Source organism: Phascolarctos cinereus, unplaced genomic scaffold (assembly GCF_003287225.1).
Source record: "Phascolarctos cinereus isolate Bilbo 61053 unplaced genomic scaffold, phaCin_HiC Scaffold_4;HRSCAF=312, whole genome shotgun sequence".
NCBI classification, from domain to species: Eukaryota; Metazoa; Chordata; class Mammalia; order Diprotodontia; family Phascolarctidae; genus Phascolarctos; species Phascolarctos cinereus.
The window spans coordinates 141190934-141211748 of NW_027555847.1; the positions used below are offsets into that span (position 1 = coordinate 141190934).

At 39.3% G+C, this 20815-nt stretch overlaps 1 protein-coding gene across 1 annotated transcript in view; it reads left to right on the top strand.

Moving 5' to 3' along the window:
* Positions 1 to 20815, top strand: part of ZDHHC4 (zDHHC palmitoyltransferase 4) — a 42048-nt gene that overhangs the window by 17302 nt on the left and 3931 nt on the right. The window contains exons 3-6 of the mRNA XM_020995450.2: positions 606 to 679; positions 13193 to 13371; positions 16480 to 16605; positions 19446 to 19690. Of these exons, the coding sequence (XP_020851109.1) occupies positions 606 to 679; positions 13193 to 13371; positions 16480 to 16605; positions 19446 to 19690 (624 nt within the window). The remainder of the gene's footprint in view (positions 1 to 605; positions 680 to 13192; positions 13372 to 16479; positions 16606 to 19445; positions 19691 to 20815) is intronic.

A 20815-nucleotide genomic window follows, 5' to 3' on the forward strand; every position in this document is an offset into this window, starting at 1 on the left:
TCTGGTAATGTGTCCATCCTGTCCAGTACCGTCCAGCTGCTGAGACTGTCCAGCTGACCAGTCAGATACTACTTCCTCAACAAAACAAAAGAAAAGCAGTTGGCCCACAGAGCTTCTTGGTAAATGTCTGTTGAATTTAATCTGCATAATTTTATAGCATGCAGAACATCCACTATTGACCTTTATAAGTGGATTTGTTTCTTCAAAATACTATTTAAAAAAATTCATAGCTGCAAAGGGAGATGAAAGTAGGATGCTTTATTCCAAGCTGTAAATCAGAGAATTTACCAGTGAGAAGCTCTCTTGTATAAAAATATCATTCATTTGAGGCTAAATTTTGGGGTTCCTTTTAGAGTCTTTGTGGTATAGTAGATAGAATGCTAACTTGGAAATTAGAAAGATTTGGTTTCAAATCCCATTTCTCAAGTATACTAGCTATGTGACTGGGGAAGTTACTTAGGGAAACTGAGGCATAGAGGGGTTATCTGTGAAACGGGGATAGTCTAGGTTGGTACAAACATTAAATCAGATAACGTAAAATGCTTTACAAACCTTGTGCTGCTATTTGAATATCACTTATTATTTCTCTTTTCTTTACGTTTCAGGTATTTTCACGTTTTATTCCAGGGTGGCTACAAAGAGCTACACAAAAGGCATTTCATCACCTCTTTCATACACGGTATTTACTAAGCGGAGTTTTTATTTATATTTTTTCTGGCTTCATTTATTAGTTATTGTTTTCCATTTGCTTTGGGAAAGTTATTTATACATTTGTGACTTTTTTTTCCAAGGACGTCTCTTAGATGCTGACACTTTCAAGAGCTGCCAGCCAATTTATTTTATGTTTTTTGGTGAGCCAAGAGCTCGTGAACAATTCAGCACAATTCAACAGATTTATTTATTAAATGTCTACGATGTGCTGGATACGGAATCAAATAAGAAAAACAGATGAACTTGGGGTGGAGAGGAAGGAAAAAGTAGGGGTTAGTTCTGTTCTAAGGGCTTTAAGAAGGAAAGAAGAAGGGACGGTAGAAAATATATTAGTGTAGAAAGGAGGAAGAAGGGGTAGAATTTACTTATTCTCATTAATTGGGATCTGTGGAAAGAGCATACAAGCATTGGAGAAGGGGTGGGGAAGGGGATGGACTTCAGATGAATCTTACTCTTATCAGAAGTGAACAAAAGGAGGTTGGACAAATGCACATACAGGTATAGAAATTCATCAGACTCCAAGGGGAAAACAAACAGGGATAGAAAGGAGAAATAAAAAGGTAAGATAATACTCAGGAGGGAAACAAAAACAAACAAACAAAATAACCTTCCTGACTCTGTAGGAGGGAATTTAGAAGGGAAAAAATGAGAAGAGAAAAGAACTGGCATCTAAGGGGATGAATTAGATTATCTCTTAGACAGTTGAGCAACATCAGAACAAATTATGGTATATGAATGTAGTGGAATACTATTGTACCAGGAGAAATAATAAAAAGATGATTTCAGAAAAGACTGGGTAGTATGAATTGAAAAGAGTGAAGTGAACAGAACTAGAAAATGTCATGCAATACTATAAACATTATAAAGAAAAACAGCTTTAATACACTTCGCTGTAATCAATGCAATGACCAACCGTGACAGAATATGTTACTCACTTCCTAACAGAGAAGTGATACACACAGGATGCAGAGATGTAAATTTTGGATATGTCTATAATATTGTTGATTCATTTTGCTTTAATATCTTACTTGTTATGAGAGGGTTTTTTTTTTCTTTTCTTGCTCTTGGTTTTGAGTTGAGGAGGTTAGCAATAGTGATGTTCAAAAAAGAGGACCATTGAAACATTTTTTAAAACGCACAGAAGAGAAGGAGATTCACAATGAAGTTCAGATAAGCAATACAGTTTTGAACATAAGAATCTTATATATTTTAAAAAGCAAACAGTTTGAAATAGAAATTCATGGCATTATATAGAAATCTACTTTTGTGTTCTGTGTGCACAGAAGTGCTTATTTTTTGTGTTTGAATTCAAAATTATATGTGTATAAATATGTACATTTGTGCATACATATTTAAATGGAGAGGCTTGAAACAGACAGGCCAATTAGAAGGTTATTACAGTAGTCCAGATGAGAGATTATGAAAGCCTAAGCTAAGGTGATGGTGGTATGAATGGAGAGAAGGGGGAAAGTGTAAGATATATTATGGAAGTACAATTGATCAAACTTGACACCTGATTAGACAGAGAGGGTGAGGGAAGAGACCCTGATGACTGTGAGTTTATATGCTTGGGTTGTCAGTAGAATAGTGGTACCCTCAGTTAAATTAAATAGGGATGGTTAGAGGGATAGGTTTAGGTGAAAAGATAATGAATTGTATTTTGGACATGCTGAGTCTGAGATACCTAGCATAGTATAGAGGTTAGCCTTGGAGCCAGAAAGTGCTTGGTTCAGGTTCAGCCTTAGACATGTACTACTGTGTCATCCTGTGCAAGTCAATTAACCTCTCTCCAAAACTACAAGTTACAGAAAAGGTTGCCAACATGCATTCGTACAAGTGAGTTTTATCATACTAGAGTTCACTATGCCTTTGAAATCACAGGTCTAGACTCTTTGCCTAATAAATCCAGGAGAAGATACTGAGGAGGTGGAATACAGTAGGAGACTGGAGCTCAGAAGAGAGCAGATTCAGTTAAGTGAGATAGAAGCCAGATTACAAAGGATTGAGAAGTGAGTAAGGATAGGAGAAGTAGAAGTAATGAGTAAAACATTAATAGTGTCAACCAGGCCAAACCAGCTTCCAATCTGTGAATGACCTGAGCTAAACAGAGCAGGGTAGAGACAGGAGAGTCAGGAATCAAACAAGTTTAATTTCAAAGTAAAGGAAATGGTTTGCATGCAAGGACATATATGACAGCACCTCCCACCCCCCAGCACACACACACCCATGTTAGTGTGACTGAACCTTGATTTATATATTTGTGGCTAGACAAAAAGTCAAACATTGTAGTGTAGCAACGGTGGTAAGGCACAACAGCAACAGTGAAGCAAGATTCTGGTGACAGAAAAATCCATTCATAGCTGGGCTTCATGTCTGGGCCTGTTGGTGCTTTCCTGAGCTCCGGGACCCTCAGTTCTAGAAGGTGAATGCAAAGGATTGTTGTTATCCCAAGCTCAGGTCATAGCTTGCTTGGTGGTCCTTAGCTCTGGAAAACAGGGTGTCTTCTAATAATATCTTGACATTTTCCTCTTTTGGCCAAAGGAATGGGTTTTGAAAGAACCCTTACCCTTCTGGCCAGTAAAGGAGAATCAAATATAAGCCAAGGTTCCATGAGAGGCCACTTGGGCCGAGATGAGATTTTGCCCAGGGGGGTTAGTTCCTTGAGTGGACCTATCTGGAAAGTGTGTCCCAGGTATCATTGCTAGCCATTGTTTGCTTGCAAGCAGAAAAGAGAGAGGAGCCAAGAATGGAGAGAGAGAAAATGCCGATACAGGCTTGAATCAGGGCGTTGGTGGTTGGGCACGTAACAGAAGGGAAGAGGAGAAAAAACTAGGACGGAATACTCAGCCCTCAGGAGTCTTGAGACAGCTGTCTTGTCTGGGTGTAGGCAGCTTCTGGGTCCATACTAGATGAACCTTGAGGTCCCTGGAGGGTTCTGCTGTCTACTCAGAATCAAGGGCTTTCTTCAGATAATCCAGGAGTACACACCCACAAGTTTGACATCTGCGGGAATAGTCAGAAGGACCTGGTAGGGGCCTCTGAGTTTGTAGTCAGCATCCTTGGTTAAAGGTCTCTAAATGGCACATACAGATGTCCAGTTTCCCAGCCATGCAGGGCTTGGTTCAAACAATGCAATAAGGTTTTCTCACAGTTCCCATAATTGCATTAAGTCAGGTACAGATGAAACTACTTAGAGGGCTCTCAGTGGACTAGTTCTGAAAAGGGAGATTTACATGTCACCAAGGTAACGAAGAAAACTTAAATATAAATCGTGCAAAGCAATACAGTTGTCACCAGTGTTAACTAACATCAGATCTCCTTGAATCCTAATAACCCATTCTCCATGTCCATTTAACCAGCACCTTTTGCGTCTCAGATGTCTCATGTAGTTATCTAGTCCTTAGATATCTTTTCTTAGACAATAAGCTTTATTCTCAGGGCACTTCTAAAGGGGGCTCTGCTTTTCTGGTTCCAAACCTAGAGGTTCCTAGATAATTTTGACTTAATATAATTTAGTAAATTCACTTAAATTTGGTTCTTCAATCTTGAAACTTAGAGAATTTCAGTTTACATATCATTTGCTGTTTCTCTCCTTACCTAAGTCCTGTACCTGATATGAGAATATTTTAAAAATTTATGAAAGTCCAGCTGTAAAGTGAACTTTTCTGCTCATAATGGCCAAGATTTTCAAATGAAAAATTGCTATTATATATTATTATTATCTGTTTTATAACAAAATATACCTCATTGAATATTTAACAGTTTTCAGATATCCAATTTTTTGTCACATCCTTTTAAAAACCAAATTCATATTTAACGGCATCCAGATTAAAAGGTTGTTTTGTCTAACACATTTCTGCTACAATGGTCTCTCAAATTTAACAATATAAGAGAATTTAGAAATACAATAACATAAACAATATCATGTATTTATTTATTTTTAGGTTTTTTTGTGGTTTTGTGTGTGTGTGTGTGTGTGTGTGTGTGTGTGTGTGTGTTTGGGCAATTGGGGTTAAGTGACTTGCCCAGGGTCACACAGCTAGTTAAGTGTCAAGTGTTTGGTCTGAGGCCGGATTTGAACTCAGGTCATCCTGACTTCAGGGCCGGTGCTCTATCCACTGTGCCACCTAGCTGCCCCTAATATCATATATTTAAAATGTGAAACAAAACCAGGTGACATCAATTGAATTTCATAATTGTCACATATAAAAATCATTGGCATTTTGAAATCACTTTAGAGTTATCAGGTATAGAACAATTACATTTAATTAAAAAAAATAATGTAGTGCTTAGCATATTCCAGTCACTGTAAAGCATTTTACAATCATTATATTATTTTGATTTCACAACAATCCTGGGAGGTGGGTACCATTATTATTTTTCTCTTTACCCATCAGGAAACTGGGGCAAACAGAAATAACATAACTTGCCTAAGATTACACGGCTGATAAATTTCTGAAACTGGAATGTAACTCAAGTTTCCCTACATTTCTCCAGAATTTTTCTCCTAGTGCCTTTATTTGGAAATCTGATCTGAGATGAGAGAGATTAACAAGGAGAGGGAGAGGGTTTCTCACTGGGACAGTCACAGGGAATCTCTGAACAATCATTCAAGAAAGAGTTAACAAGAAGTTGTTATAAAGTGCTAACTGTTGACCTATTTTTTTTTCTTTCTTCACTCTGGGATTACTTCCAAACTGGTGTCTTCCTTCATTGCCCTAGAACAATGAAACTATTAATCTTGCCATTTACTTTTAAAACTTTTATAAAATCTAATCTTTATTTTTCCTTAAAACAAATTCTACAGAGTAGTATCCCAAAACTTACTAAGATATTTCAGAAGGGAGTGATTTCCTGGAATTACTCAAAGTCTTAGGAGTTCTCCCCTGCAGTCTCAAAGTGATTCATTTTAGAACTCCTTAATCTAGATGTTTTTGGCAGTTCTGCAAACTTTTATTATCTGACTTTATTTCTGTAATTCCAAAATAGACAAAGCTGGAATGACAGGAAAAAAAGTGTCTTGCAGATTTTTTTCTTTTTTCTCTTTTCTTATAACCTAATCTCCCACAGAAAGCCTGAAGTGGAAGTTAGTCCTGCTTACTGAGACTTTTGCTTCAAGTATGAAAGTCCATTAGTCTTTCCCAGTGTTCTAAACTCTTTGGTTACAGCCCTTAGGAATTTTTCTGGATGGCTGCATTTTAAATCTTTCAAGGTAACAGAATATAGCTCATAACACAAACATGATGCAGACATTTTACAAAGACACAAATACAGACAAAATGACAAGACAGATACAAACAGGCAGATCATTTTAATGAAGCATTCAGTTACAGTCAATACAGAGGCACACAGGTTGTCAACTTTACAGAAGATGCAGTTTAAGAAAGGATATCCTTACCAGAGTGATCAGAGATAAACTGGCTCCCTGGAGGGGCCCTAAAGTTTTCTTCACAAAGAATGGTGAGCTCAACCAAGGTGGGGGTTTGGGGCATTGGAATGGGGACAAGGGCAGAGGAATCATCAGAGGAGGTGGGGGGTGGGCGGTGTCGGACTCCAGAGAAATCAATCTCCAGTGTTGCCTAGTCCATTCCCACTGGTACCAGAGAGTCTAGTAACCTGCTTCTGTGTCCTATCCTACTTCTGACACCAATTAATGTCAACCGGGCCAATCTTACCTCTAACTTGTGGATGGCCAGAGCTGAACAGAGCAGGCTAGAGATAGGAGAGTCAGGAATCAAACAGAAGTTTAATTTCAAAGTGAGGGAAATGGCTTGCAAGCAAGGACACCTGTGCTGGGCCCTACTCCTAGTTGGGGGGACCCACTTTAGAGTGGCTGAACCTTGATTTATATATTTATGGCACGGATAGACAGAGTCAAACAGCGTAGTGTAGCAACAGTGGTGAGGCACAACAGCAACAGTGAAGCAAGGGTATCTAGTGACCGAAAGTCTGTTCATGGCAGGGCTTCATGTCTGGGCCTCTTGGTGCTTGCCCAAGCTCAGGGACTATCAGTTCCAGAAGGTGAGTGCAAAGGATTGTTGTTAGCCAAGCTCAGGGCAGAGCTTGCTGGCTGGGCCTTAGCTCTGGAAAACAGGGTGTTTTCTAATAGTATCTTGACAATAGTTAGCATCTGTATAGCATTTTAAGATTTGCAAAGCACTTGACATGTTATCTTATTTGATCCTCACAATAATCCTGTGAGGTAAGTGCTTTTAAATATCCTCATTTTACAGGTGAGGAAACTGAGACAGAGTGAGATTAAGAGACTTACCCAGGATGACATACAGCTACTAAGTGTTGAAGGCAGGATTCAAGCTCAGATCTTCCTGACTCCAAGTCCACTGAATCACCAAGTGGTTGTCTAGACATCATTTCCTAGGAGTTTGGCTGTGACAGGGAGGAGAGGTGGAGGATGCTGATTCAAGGAGATGGTAAGAAGTAAGGGCTTTTTAAGGACAAGGAAGACTTGGTCATTTCTTGTAGGCACTAGGAAAGGAACTAGTAGATAAGGAGAGATTGAAGGTTTTAAGGGGTTGGAGGGAGAGGAGGATGATTGTGGGGCAAATCTGCTGGAGAGGTAAAAGGGTGGGATTGTGGTCACATATAGAGAGGGTAGCCTTGGTGAGCAGGAGGGCCTTTACCATGATAAAGGAAAAGAGAATAAGGGATGGTGTTAGTTGGTGTTGAGGTGGGGAGCTCATAGCAAATAGTTTCTGTTTCCTCACTGAAATATTGGTCGAGGTTCTTAGCTAAGTGGGTGAGTGGAGGAGGTGGTGGTGTAGGCTTAAGAGGAGAGAAGACACTGTTTAGAACAGCTGCTACAGGGAATGTGATAGAGAACAAATTAGAGAGGAGTAAAAGGATTGCCTTACAGTAGTAAGGGTCCTGATGAGATTAGATAGCATAAATTTGTAGTGGGCCAAGGCAGCACAGTTTTGTGACTTCCTTTAGCTCTGTTCAGAGGAGGTTGGGTCTAGTTCGTGAGGGGAAGAAAGTGAGTTCAGATTAGGGGTTGTAGCTTAGGAGAGCACTTCAGGATAGAAGTCATGGAGGTCATAGTGAGGATGTAGAATAGGTTTAGAAAGAGTAAAGCACAGGGAGAAATGGAGTGATAAGGAGTTATGGTCATTTAAAGGAATTTCAGAATTATTAATGATGAACTTGAAAGACTTGTAGGAATTAGGAGGCCAGGGTGTTTGAGGGAATATCAACATATCTTTATGAACATAAGGGCAGTAGTTTTAAGTGGAAAGGAATATTCCAGAATCAAAGAATTTGGGAAAAAGAGATGTAGGAAGCGAGGAGCTTTGCTAAGTCAACCAACAATATATTTTTAAATGTGTCAGATATCCTATTAAGCATAAGGGATACAAAGAAAAAGCTAAAACAGCCCCTGCTCTCCAGGAGCTTACGTCAGAATGAGAGAGATAAAGATCTAACTAAAGAACATGTAGATGGAAGGTCATGTTTGTCCTTTTTTCTCAAAGAGGACCATGACATCAGGAAGGTGATGCCATGACATGCAAGTGAATTGGATTTAAGTGAGGGAGGACTGTACAAAGTCACCAGCTTCATTCTTTCCTCTGGAGCCATCTGGGTCCAGTGGCAAGATATAGATCTGGAAGACTGGAGATAGCCCCAGGTGCAGTGGGAGACCTTGGCACTTTTAAGCTAAGGTCTTCAACAGGTTTCAGTTTGACTGAGGCAATGCCCAATCTGTGATTAAGGCTAGGTAAGAAACAAGGCAGAGAATGGCCTCTTTTACCTAGTCAAAAAAAGAAAAATCAGTTTGGGAGGGGAAGATTCTCAGGGTTTCTATTTCTAGCCAAAATAGAAACAACTGCTATTTATGTTCACCCTGAGCCAATATGGGCCCAAATAATGGCCAAGTGGGGTTTGCCTTGGGACCTGTTGTTGTCCAATCAATGAGAGCCAGAGTGATTTGGGTTTAAGGCAAGGTCCTTAAGAAAGAAACTTAGTCTGTAAACCCCTAGATATCTTGTGAGGTTTCAGCCATCAAAATTTCCATTCCCTTGGGCAGAGTACCCACAGTTAAGGGCATAACACTGCATGTGGCAGAGGGAAGGGAAGGGAAAGAAGAAAGAGAAAGAAATAAAGAAAGATAGACCTGTCCTCAGTAGGGCAGCTCCTACTACTACTCACAAAGGTTATTGTCTATCCTTTGTTCTCAAAGAGGACCATGACATCAGGAAGGTGATGCCATGACATGCAAGTGAATTGGATTTAAGTGAGGGAGGGCTGTGCAAAGTCACCAGCCTCACTCTCTCATTTGGAGCCATCTGGGTCCAGTAGCAAGATACAGATCAGAACGACTAGAGATGGAAGATAGCCTTAGAGGGAAGGTACTACAGCTAGAGCAGCCAGGAGAGGATCATAGAGGACATTATGGAAAGGGCGAGAAAAGGAGAAAAAGAATTGAGCTTAACAAATGAGAGCATGGACAGAGGCAGCAAAATAGAGGGAGCTTTTGCCCTGGGATATGTTGACTCTGAATCAATGGGATTTGGGGATCAAGAAGTACAAATTCGCCCACCTTATGTTCCAGTTTATTGGGGACTCTACCTTCCAGGGTCCTGTGGTTGTAGACAGTGTCATTGGTGTGGCATTTCCTTTCCGAATACCAAGAAACTGAGATTAGATGGGGAGTGGTGGCAGAGAATTCAGGATTGAGGTCTGGGTTGCCAGGGATGCAACGGATCTCACACTTGTCACCAAGTCCCAAGATCGTAGGTGATTGTTAATACCCATAAGCTCTCCCACACATGGAGCATACACTTGGTTCTGTGGTCTTTTTGACTTTTATTCTGGCATCTGAGATTGTATCAGGACCAGTGCTTTACCTTTCTTTGAGAACCTAAGGTTCTAGTTTTCTGGCTCCAGATGTAACGCCTAAGCTTCTAGGTTCAAGGTGTCACTAGTGTGGCACAAGGTCTTTAACTGTGGTCCTAGTCTTTCTAGCTCTACTTATAAAAATAATGGGGGAAGTTTAAAAGGAAGAAGAGAATCATACCCAGGGAGTTGGAAAGGGGAGATTATAGTACCAATATATAATTTAAGTTCTAACTAAAACAGTGCCATTTACAGGCAAGCATTAACTATGGATCTTAATTTGAATTTTAAGATTTAGCTTTTAAAAACAATTATAGAGTGAGAAAGATAAAGCAGTATAGAAGCTCTTAAAGTGGAATGGGCAGGTGTTATACCAAGTCATCAGAAGTAGGAAGCTGGAGTAGTATAGAGAGGCTTGCCGCTGCAGTGAGTGAGCAGGAGGGAGGTCACCACTGAAGGCAGGTGGGGAGTAAATAAAATGGAGCGTGACCAATAGAAGACCAGAGAAATAGAAGAATGAGGAAAAGGTTGAAACTGGGTTCTAAGAGAATACGTGGAAAAACTCCCAGAGAGGCGTTCTGCTAATGGTCACAAAAGTGTGACCTTTTGACTATCAGTCTCTTAAAAGACTGGGATGTCAGGATGGATCCTGCTCTCCGCTGATGTCTTTTTTTTTTTCCTGTGAACCTTTTGTGTCTTTCGCTGTTAATAGTGCCATGATCACTGATCCCACATAGGGCTTAATCAGAGTTTACCTGGAGCCAGATTTCTTCCAACCTTCATGGTCCTGGATATTTGATTTTTTTTTCCTAAGGGTAAGGCCGCATACCCAGCTCTCTCCACATCCTCAGCACCAGGGTTTTGACCATCCTTCACAGTACTATGATTTTCACAATGCTTTGTGGAGTTTATAGTAATTAACTTTCTCAGCATTTAATTTAGGTCAGACAAAGACAGGCTCAATCTTCAGTAACTTGATAACAGAAATAACATATATTAGATTATCCTGATAAATGCATTCCCATTATAAGCTACATTTGTTATCTCAGTAGTGTCTGTTGCAGCAATATCTTTGATGAAACTTTTTAGTTTTCAAAAGACAGTTTTACACTTAAATGACTGACAAAGCTTATAGAAAGACCACTGAGTTAAGGTCAGATTATAATAAATATGCATGATGCTGTGGTGTTCACCACATTACCTTACAGTGGCTATATACTGAAAAAGTCATCTGTGAGTTCCTTTACCCAGTGACTCAATCCATTATTTTAATATTTTAAAAATTACATTGTTCAGAGTACTGGTTAAAATTAGTTTTGTGGACTTTGCTTATTCTGGAACAACAGAGTTTTGTCAAAAGTTATTAGTTTCCTGCTCAATATTTCCTTGCTTATCAACCCAGTAGGTATTCTCTGAATGTGTTAAATGCTTAATAATATCTTGTACAACAGGGGTTCTTAACCTACTTCCCACAAATATTTTGATTACATTTCAATATAAATGGCTTCTTTTGTAACCCCTTGTACTTTATTTTATGCATTTAAAATGATCCATAGGCTTCATATTGCCAGAGGGATCCATGACACACCAAAAGGTTAAGAATCTCTTTTGTAGAGAGGGATAGCTGTTTCTAAGATCACTTTAAGAAACTGCATCTTTAAGGGTGTTGTGCAGGACTTACCTAGGAGCATTCTCCTTAAGGGTGGTTTTTCAGTATCCAGCAATGTGGATATTTACTAACATATCTGAAAATACCATGCAAATTTTGAAGAATTCAGTTTAAAATTATAAGAAAGCAATATATGGGACATAGGTATAAATTGTGGAAAATAAACACTATCACTTTAGTGTTCTGATACTCGACACAATGATTCACTGCTACTTAGACTAAGAAGTCTGATCAATTCTATTCACATTTGCTCGATTGTATTTTTAGTGTGTACACTTTCTGTGTTCAAACTGAGTTATTCTTCAGTTTATGAAATAGGTTTCTAAAAAATTGGATATAAATGAAATTTGTAAGTAGAGACATTTCTTCTCATATCAGTTGTGCCACCTGTTGTATGACCAATTTTATCAAGTCATTTGACCTCTCCAGTTTTGAATTTCCTGATATATAAAATGAAAAAATTAGAGTAGATGATCTCTTAGCTTTTAGTTTTAAAATTGTATCACATATGTAAAATCCTGATTTAAACTTAGAAAGAACTCAGAAAAGTCATTTCACTCAACCCCCTCAAGAACTGAGACTGAAGGGAGAAGCACCTTGCCTATAGCTATATAGGGAACAAGCAAAATTGGAGTTCAAACCCAGGCTGTCTGACTCCAAATCCAGCACACTTTGCACTGTTCCACCATCTATACCCAAACATTGGTGGAGCTTGATACACAAAAGGGATCTGATTGGGGGCTATAGCATCCACAAGGGCCCTTTCCATTTCTAAAATCCTGTGATTCCGTGATTCATTCAGTCTTTACTATCCATCTGGATTTTTATGTGCCAGATTTTGACTAAATCAGTGTAACATAGGAGACACAACTAGAGTTTTTGGACTCCAGCCTCTAACAGGTTCACTCTTGATCTGGGCAGCTAGAAGGACTGGAAGACAGCTTCGGAAGGGTTACATAATAATTTACTCTTATTCTTCTCTATCTCAATGGGCTCCTAATAATGGGAGCACCAGCAGGATCCCCTAATTACCTTTCTTGGAGGTGTGGTCGAGAATATTGGAGCACAACTCCTAAAGGTTCTCCTAAGCCTTGATGGGGGCCAGTCAAGGCATGAATAGCATTACACTGTGATTCCCAAAATCCCCACTCACTGACCAGTGCTTTCTTGATGTATAGAGAAGCACACAAAGAAGACAATTTGCCAACAATAGGCTCACAGTTTAACTTTAGTAATATCATTATAACTTAGCACAGTGAATATTACATTATGTTATTCCTATTTCTCACTGTGCAGTCACAGTAGAAGTTGTTTTGGCCATAGATCCTGGGAACTATTATAAAGGGTAACGAAATCCTCCTTATTTACAGTCAGGAAATACCTCATGATTCCTATCTCATACATCAAGAATCTTTTCAAATGTGGGACTTCACAGTCGTGGGTGTCACAGCAATATAATAAATCTATTGTTTTGACATTTCTAGTTTTCATTTGAATTCTGAGAATTAGTGGCAGTTTCTGTGTTAGTAGAAATGTTCACCTGTATTTTTAAAAATAGAGTAATTCAAAGAACTTTAATGATTATAAAGGTACACAGGAGAGTTAGAAAGAACCTAAGTCTGACGGGAGTGAGGAACCTGCGGCCTGGAGGCCACATGTGATCCTCTAGGTTCTCAAGTGAGGCCCTTTGACTGAATCCAAACTTCACAGAATGAATTAGGGGATTTGTTCTGTGAAGTTTGGATTCAATCAAAGGGCCTCGCTTGAAGACCTAGAGGGCCACATGTGACCTTGAGGAGGCCACAGGTCCCCCACCCTTGAGTCCTAAGAAATCATGTAGTCCAGACGAGTTAAAAGAAAGCAGTTGGATTCTTCTTTAAATAATGAAATGTCTTCAGCACAGTCTGAGTTAACATTTAGAAAACCTGAGTGAGGACAAGACTTGTACTTACTTTCTTTCAGAAACTACGTATTCATCATCCTACACTTGGCCTTAGAAGGGGCTGTTTATAGTGAATACACTTGGGAGATATTTCACTACTGTCTAGAACTGGAGTTCTCACTGTATCATCTTCTCCTGCCGTATCTGCTGTTGATTATAAACCTGTTTTTTTTCTTTTTGATTTGTACAAGCAACCCTGGTAAGTTGAAGTTGATTTTGATCAGTTAGTAAATAAGACAAAGAACAGAGTAATCAGCCCCTTTTCTGAAAGCCTACTTTTCCCACAAAGTATATATGTGAATATGGATATGCAAAGAGTCAAAAATCAGTAAGGGATCAGGGAAGTCAAAATGAAGGCATGCAAAATGGGACTTGTAGGAGCTAACATTCTCAAAGTGGATGCTCCAGGGTTAGGAATTCTGGAACACAGTATTGTGAGGAAATCAACGTATCCTTTCGTTTAAAAATTTCCCTATTTTAGGCAGTTAAGTGGCTCAGTGAATACAATCTTGGATTTGGAGTCAATGAAATTTGAGTTCAAATTCAAATGCAGGCATTTACTAGCTTTGTGACAATGGGCAAGTTACTTAACCTATTTCATTTTTCCCATCTGTAAATCAGAAATAATAATCATAGTGTCTACGTCCTATGGTTATTATGAAGGTAGAGTGAGATATCTGTAAGTCACTTTTAAAATTTTAAAGCACTTCTATAAATGGTAGTTATCACTATTATTGTTGTTGAAATGTTCTGAGGAAAAAAAGGCACAAGCTCTGCCATCAAGGGTATAGTTAAGTTTATAGAGAATGAAGGTTGCCTGTTCAGTCACATTTGGGTAGACCACCCATAAAGCTTGTCTATCAGTAATAATAGCTTAACACTGAGAAACATTCTTTGATTGCCTTAAGTATTTCATTATACAGTCTTCTAGGCAGATGGGAGATCTGTGATTGACTTCTTTCTCTTCAGATTCTGAACAAACAGTGCTGTTGTGAAACCAAAATTATGCCATCTCTGCTGATATAGCAGAGCCCAATTACATAGCCAATTTACATACAATTATATAGCCAGTTACATGGACCATCTCAGGTTTTCTCCCCAAGTGGAGAAATAGAAGATAAAAAGATCCTAGATTCAGAAGCAGAAAGCCCTTGGAAGTCATAGAAACTTAATCTTATTTATCCCTGATTAAGCAGGGTCTTTTCTGTATAGTCTCTAGCTTTTTATTATAGTTCAGAAACCAGGGCATCCGAGTGGCGTGTTTCACCGGTTTCTCACCCAAGCTAAACAGAGCGAAGGCACGGAGGAGCAGAACTTGCGAGCTGCTGCTGTTTGTTCACCTGGCCTATCCTCCTGCCATTTCAGAACAGTTTGTCTTGAAACTAGGGGGATAAAGTGAAATAGCCTAGATCTCCTCCAGCGAATCAGGATGGTTGTGGTTATCTTTGTTCTTGGATGACTTTTCCTGTTTCTGTGTTTCTTCTGAAGAGGCTGTGCTACAAGCTGTCCAGGTTCTTGAGCTCAGAGACTTGTGAGCCTTTTAGTATTTTCTCTAGCATATTTGTGTTAACAGTTATGGTATTGGGGTAGCTAGGTGGTGTAGGAGATAGAGCACTGGCCCTAGAGTTAGGAGGACCTGAGTTCAAATGTGGCCTCAGACCCATAACACTAGCTATGTGACTCTGGGCAAGTCACTTAACCCCAATTGCCTCACCAAAAAGAAAAAAAAAAGTTATGGCATCCTCATACAACTCTTCCCTTCTTCAAATATTATCAGATACCTATGTTTTTGGTATTCATTTCTCTTTCTCATAAGTGTATACTCACTTGGTATTTTCCTAAAACTTAACTCGGTGTACTGTTGACATTTTAGTATTCTAATTTTCCATTTTCAGTACTCTGGTAAATCTTGAAAGAATTCTTACCTTCCCAAACTAAGTTCAAATGGTAAGAAGTACTGAATTCCTGTGGGAACTGTCTATGTGCTGATAATAAATGTGATTTATTATCTAGGTCTTCATGGCAAATATCCATATAAATTGTTTAAATCTATTCACCCATTCTGACCAACACTTTATTTACCACTTGTCGCTCCTAAGCTTTGGCTTGCTGACTTTTTCTGGGCTGCTTTCTTTTGTTGTATTCTATGAGGAATTAAAAACTGTACCTACCTGTGTCTCATATCTATCAGGACTTTATCATCACAACTTCCCAAACACTGGGACCTAACACAGGCAGGGAAAGCCTGCCTCTTCCTGGCCCTAGAAGCCACACTTCTCAAACTCCCTAAAATCAATACTTACTCAACTCAGGCTGAACACAAAATCTGCTTTAAGAGTCTGTAGCTGGGCATCCTTCCACAGTTGTATTCACTCCTTATTACTCTGCATCTTTGCAAGTGCATTCAACAGCAACTGCATACTTCCTTCTCTCTCTCACTTCCCAGTCATCAGTATTCAGGGATCAGATCTCACATCACTGTGGAAAATAACAATTATCAAGAGAATACATTTTTCTCTCTGAAAGGGCTAATTAATAATTGCAAGTGCTGCATGTTCCTTGCATAGCTATGCCTTGGTGATTAGGGGCTTAACCCCTTACAGTGCCTCAGAGAGAGAATTCCATCCAATGAAAGTCCATCTCATAAGGGCTGAACAGCATTTCATTTTTGTTAGTGATTTCTTCATGTTCTGTGCAAGTTAGAGGGTGCCTCATCTGCCTGGTCAGTTATTTTCCAATTTTCAGCCTTCTTTTCTTCTCTACTTGAGCTTCATTGCTTTCATCCTTTTTTGTTTCCCTTGAACCTTTTCGACTGCTTTAGTCAGGGCCTGTTGTTGCTTCCTTTCCTTGACCTCCAAATCCTTCTGCAGTTGGGAGGTAATGGGTCCCCTTTCTTTGAAGGCCTTGAAGCAGCGGCTCAATGACTTGCTAGGAATGTCATAGGAGAGGTCTTTCTGCCAGGTAACGTCTGAAGACCCTTCAAAGCCTCACTGAGTTTCACTGGTTTCTCTGGCTGCTTTGTATGCTTCTATTTTTGTTTCACACCATGCCAACCTCTTTGAAAGCGGCGCTTATGTTTTATACATAATTTAAATTCTGTGTAACATCTGGCACACAGTTGGGCCAATCAATACTTGAATTAATGATCTGACCATAGCAAAACACTTGACTCCCCATTTCAGTACATTCAAGGATTGTTTTTCCATGAGCCCCTGGCTTCCAAAGCTATGCTTTGTAGTAGCTTTGCTGACTCCTTGTATACAAAGAATACTATTTTGTGATGGAAATTATTGCTTTTGTTTTATAGGGATAATAACAAAATCAAATGAAGCATTACTTCTTCAAGTTTATGAATATGATGAGGTGATCTTCTTGAAAAACATGAAGTGCCCTACCTGTGACTTGAGGAAACCAGCAAGGTCAAAGCACTGTAGTAAGTGCCTCTTAGTATTATCAAACCTGGTCCAGCAAAAAAAAAAAAAAGATTTTTCAGAGGAATCATTATTACTGCTATTTTTGCTCAAAAGGAAAAAGTTTGAGACCTGGGAAACAATGAAGCAAGGCTGAGAAACCTCTAGCCCTTGGATTGCTTTCATCCAGATTGCAAGGTGATATTGCTTTGACCACTGCTGCTACATACAACTCAAAGAATAATATCTCTTCTCAACTGGGGTGGATATTAGCAGAGCTTCTAAGAGTTTATTCAAGACAACAATTTATTTCTGATTAGATTGTGTATTTTTAGCCTCACTAGGACCAAATTAGAATTTTTAAAAGTGCAAACAGCATATTTATACATGTCACATTTTTGCAACTCTGTGTATGTAGACAGAGTGGGTATTTCATATGTCGGGCAAATTTGCTGGCTTCAAAGTTTTATAATTCCAGTTTAGCAAAAAGGTATGGATGTTTCCTAGAGCTCTAACAGAAGGGGAAAGTGCTGACGAATCTTTAGAAGGGCTTTTATATGCTGTGTAAACATAGGAAGAGGGAAAATTTGGGTACTATAAATTGAGAGAACAATGCAAAGGCAAGAGCCAAAAGTATAGGAAACTATCTAGATTTGGAGTCTTGAATAGGCAGGCTAGGGGTCAATATCCAGAGTTTCTTTTACACCTATCTGGAAGGCTCAGGCAGAAGTACTATCCAAATTCATAGGAATCTTGCCGATGGCAAGGAGAATAGTCAAGAAGGAATATAAAGAATAGTTTCTCACAACCCAGTATAGTCATGTAAATCCATAAAACCTAAGCAGGGACTTTATACTCTGATTTTTAAGCATCCTTAAAGAACATTAGAAGCAACAACATAGTATAGTGCATAGAAAGACTTCTTCAGAGTCAGGAAGACCTGTTTTCAAATTTTGTTTCTGACATATATTGGCTATGTGATCCTGGGTAGATCAGTCAGTCAACAAGCATTTATTAAGCACATGCAATGTGTTAGACACAGTGCTGATCCCTGGGAACAGAAGTAAAGCACTCCCTTCCTTCCCCCAAACATAACAGAACAAAAACCCATAGAGTCCCTACTGTCATACATTCTGATTGGGGAATCAGAAGGTAAATATTTAGCTACATACAGGTTATTCACAGAATATATGAAGGTAATCTGAAAGTGGAAAGCATTCATTAGTAGGTGAGGGAATTGGGAGGGACTAGGAAAGGTCTCTTCTAGAAGGTGGGATTTGAGCAGTACAGAAGAAAGCCAGGGAATCTAGATTGAGGCAGGGAGCAGAATATTCCAGGAAGATGGGAGTCTTACGTTTGAGGAGCTGAAGATAGGCCAAAGCTGTTGGATTGTCTAGACATCAGCGAGTGTTCATAAAGCTTTATTAAGTTTATTAAGTGTGCTGGGCAGAGCATGCAGAGGCAAGTAAGGTGTGAGAAAGCTGGGAAGATAGGAAGGGACCATAGCTAGCGTATGAAGACCTCTGAGTGACAAAGAGAGTTTATTATGTTTTATCCTGGAGGTAATCATCAGGAGCTGCTGGAGCTATCTTCCTGAAGAGGGGGTAGGGAGAGGAAGGGAATGTGGGGGTGACATGGTCAAGTCACTTAATGTCAGTGCCCTCCTTGCAGCTCCCTAAGACTAGAGCTGCAAAGAAGGTTCAGATCTGCAGTGGTAGAGGAGGATTCTCTTCAGGAACTCCCTATGTGAATGAAATCATAAGTCCAATTTAAAAATTGTATTGGGAGTCAGGAGAGCTAAGATCTATCCATGGTTTTGTCATCGGTAACTCTTCATGCCAACTTGGACAAGTCGCTTCTTTCTGTACCTCAGTTTCCTTATCTGTAAAAATGAGAAAGTTGGTTTGGTTGATCTTTAAGCAACCTTGTAGCTCACATCCCAGCTTTTAGAACCAGTGCCTTGGGAATGGAAGGTTTGTGTGGGTCCTCAGATGAGTCAGAGCTCAGGGTGTTCTTAGCGTAATAGATTTAGAGCCCAAAAGGACATTAGACGGTCTTGCCCTGCCCCATTATTTTACAGATGAGGAATTTGAGTCCAAAGTCACACAGCTAATCAGAGCCAGAATGTGAGCCCCTTCCCCCTATGACTCCAAACCTCATGGCCTTAACACTGTACCTTGTTGCCTGTAAGCCTCAGCGGAGGCCTCACTTCTTTTTTTTTTTTTTAGATCTAACTTTTCCTTTATTCTTTTTTTTTTTTAATTTTTTTTTCCCCATATGCTTTTGAGTTGAAATTTTTTTCTCCCTTTTTCTCCCCCCCCCACCCTCCCCAAGACAGCGCACAATCTGACATAGGCTTTACATTTACATACCCATTAAACATATTTTCACATTAGTGAAGTTGTAAGTAAAAATTAAAACCAATAGGAGGAACCATCAGAAAGATGAAACAAAATTCAACTTAAGGTAAAAATAAGTGAGAGCGATTTGACTTCCATAGTTCTTTCTTTGGATGTGGACAGCATTTTCCATCCCGAGGCCTCTGGAAATGTCTTAGATCCTCGTAATGCTGAGAAGGGTTCAGTTTAACATTCTTAGTCATTGCATAACGTGGCTGCTATTGTATACAAAGTCCTCTGGGTTCTGCTCACTTCACTCAGCATCAGACCGGAGGCCTCACTTCTTCTGAGCAGCTTCAGTTATTCTGAAACAGTAGCAGTAATTTGCATAATATGACATCACAATCCAGTTGCACCCTCAGAATTAATTTTGAAAAAAAAAAGTATGTACAATTCCAATTGAAAATTTTAGAGCCACATATAATATTGTTGCTTATTCTTGGTTTTTCTGTGTGTACGTATAGGTGTATGTAACAGATGTGTACATCGTTTTGATCATCACTGTATTTGGGTGAACAACTGCATCGGTGCCTTAAATGCAAGATACTTTTTAATCTACCTGTTGACATTGACTGCGATGGCTATAACCATTGCCATCATAACTACAGCATTTCTAATCCATTTGGTGCTCATATCGGATATGACATTGGGAACATATTTTGATGACCACGGACAGGAACAACCTGTTGATATCGCCTTTCTTATACAGGTAAGCATGCTTCAGTTTATAAGGTTTTCACTTGGATATGCTGTTTAAAAGGGACAAGTCCCCCCCTCCCCTATTAGACATGAAATTCTATCCTGTCACCCTTAAATTTAACAAATTATATACTAAACGTTTGTTAAGGATCTACTATATATAAAGCACTGTGCTGGATACCAGGAATATAACGATGTTCCTACCCTTGAGAAATTTATAATCAAATAGGAGGACCAGAAACATATGCACAGAAGTATTATTCAAGGTAGTACGTGTTAAGAGTAAAGGTGAACTCTGAAGTGCTGTAAGAAAATTGGGAAAGAGATCTCTTTCAGCTTAGTCAGAGTTGTAGGGAGAAGTGAGAGAGATATCACTGAGGTTTCATGGACTAGGTAGCATCTAACCTGGGCCTTAAAGAAAAAGAATTTCAGTGCCCAGAGGGGAGAGAGTACATGACAAGATCAAGACCTATTGGTAGTTCAGTTTGGCTGGTACTTAGGGTAAATGAAAGAAAGTAGTATGAAATTAAGCTGGCAAGTTAAATAATGGAATTAAGGAACTTGTATTTTATGCTCTAGGAAAGAGGAGAAGCATTGAAATTTGGGGGGGCAGGGGATCAGATGTTTTTATTAGAAAAATAATTTTGTAAAATGTATGAAGGATGCATTGGAAAAGAGAGAGATTGGAGGTGAAGAAATCAGTGAACAAGCTGAGAGGGAGAAGTAATTTCAAGGGAGAAGTAATAAGGACCTGGATTAGGGTAGTGACACTTTGAGTGGAGACAAAGGGGATAGATGAAGGCAATATTGTAAAGGTAGATTCATCAGGAGTTGATTATAGTGATTGGATGTGAGGGTGAGGGACAGAGGAAATCCAGAAATGATTCCAGGGTTTTAAGCCTTTTTGGAAAGATAGTATCACCATCTGCTACAAAAGCAAAGTTGAAAGGAGGGATAGATTTTGGGAACAAAATGTAAATTCAAATGGGGACCTTTTGAGTTTGAGGTGCTACATAACCAGGCTGAGATATACAGAAGATAGTTGAAAATGTTGGATTAGAGTGTAGGGTTAAATTCAGGGTTGGGTATACACATTTATGACTCATTTGCGTAGTTGTGATAATTGAAGCTATCA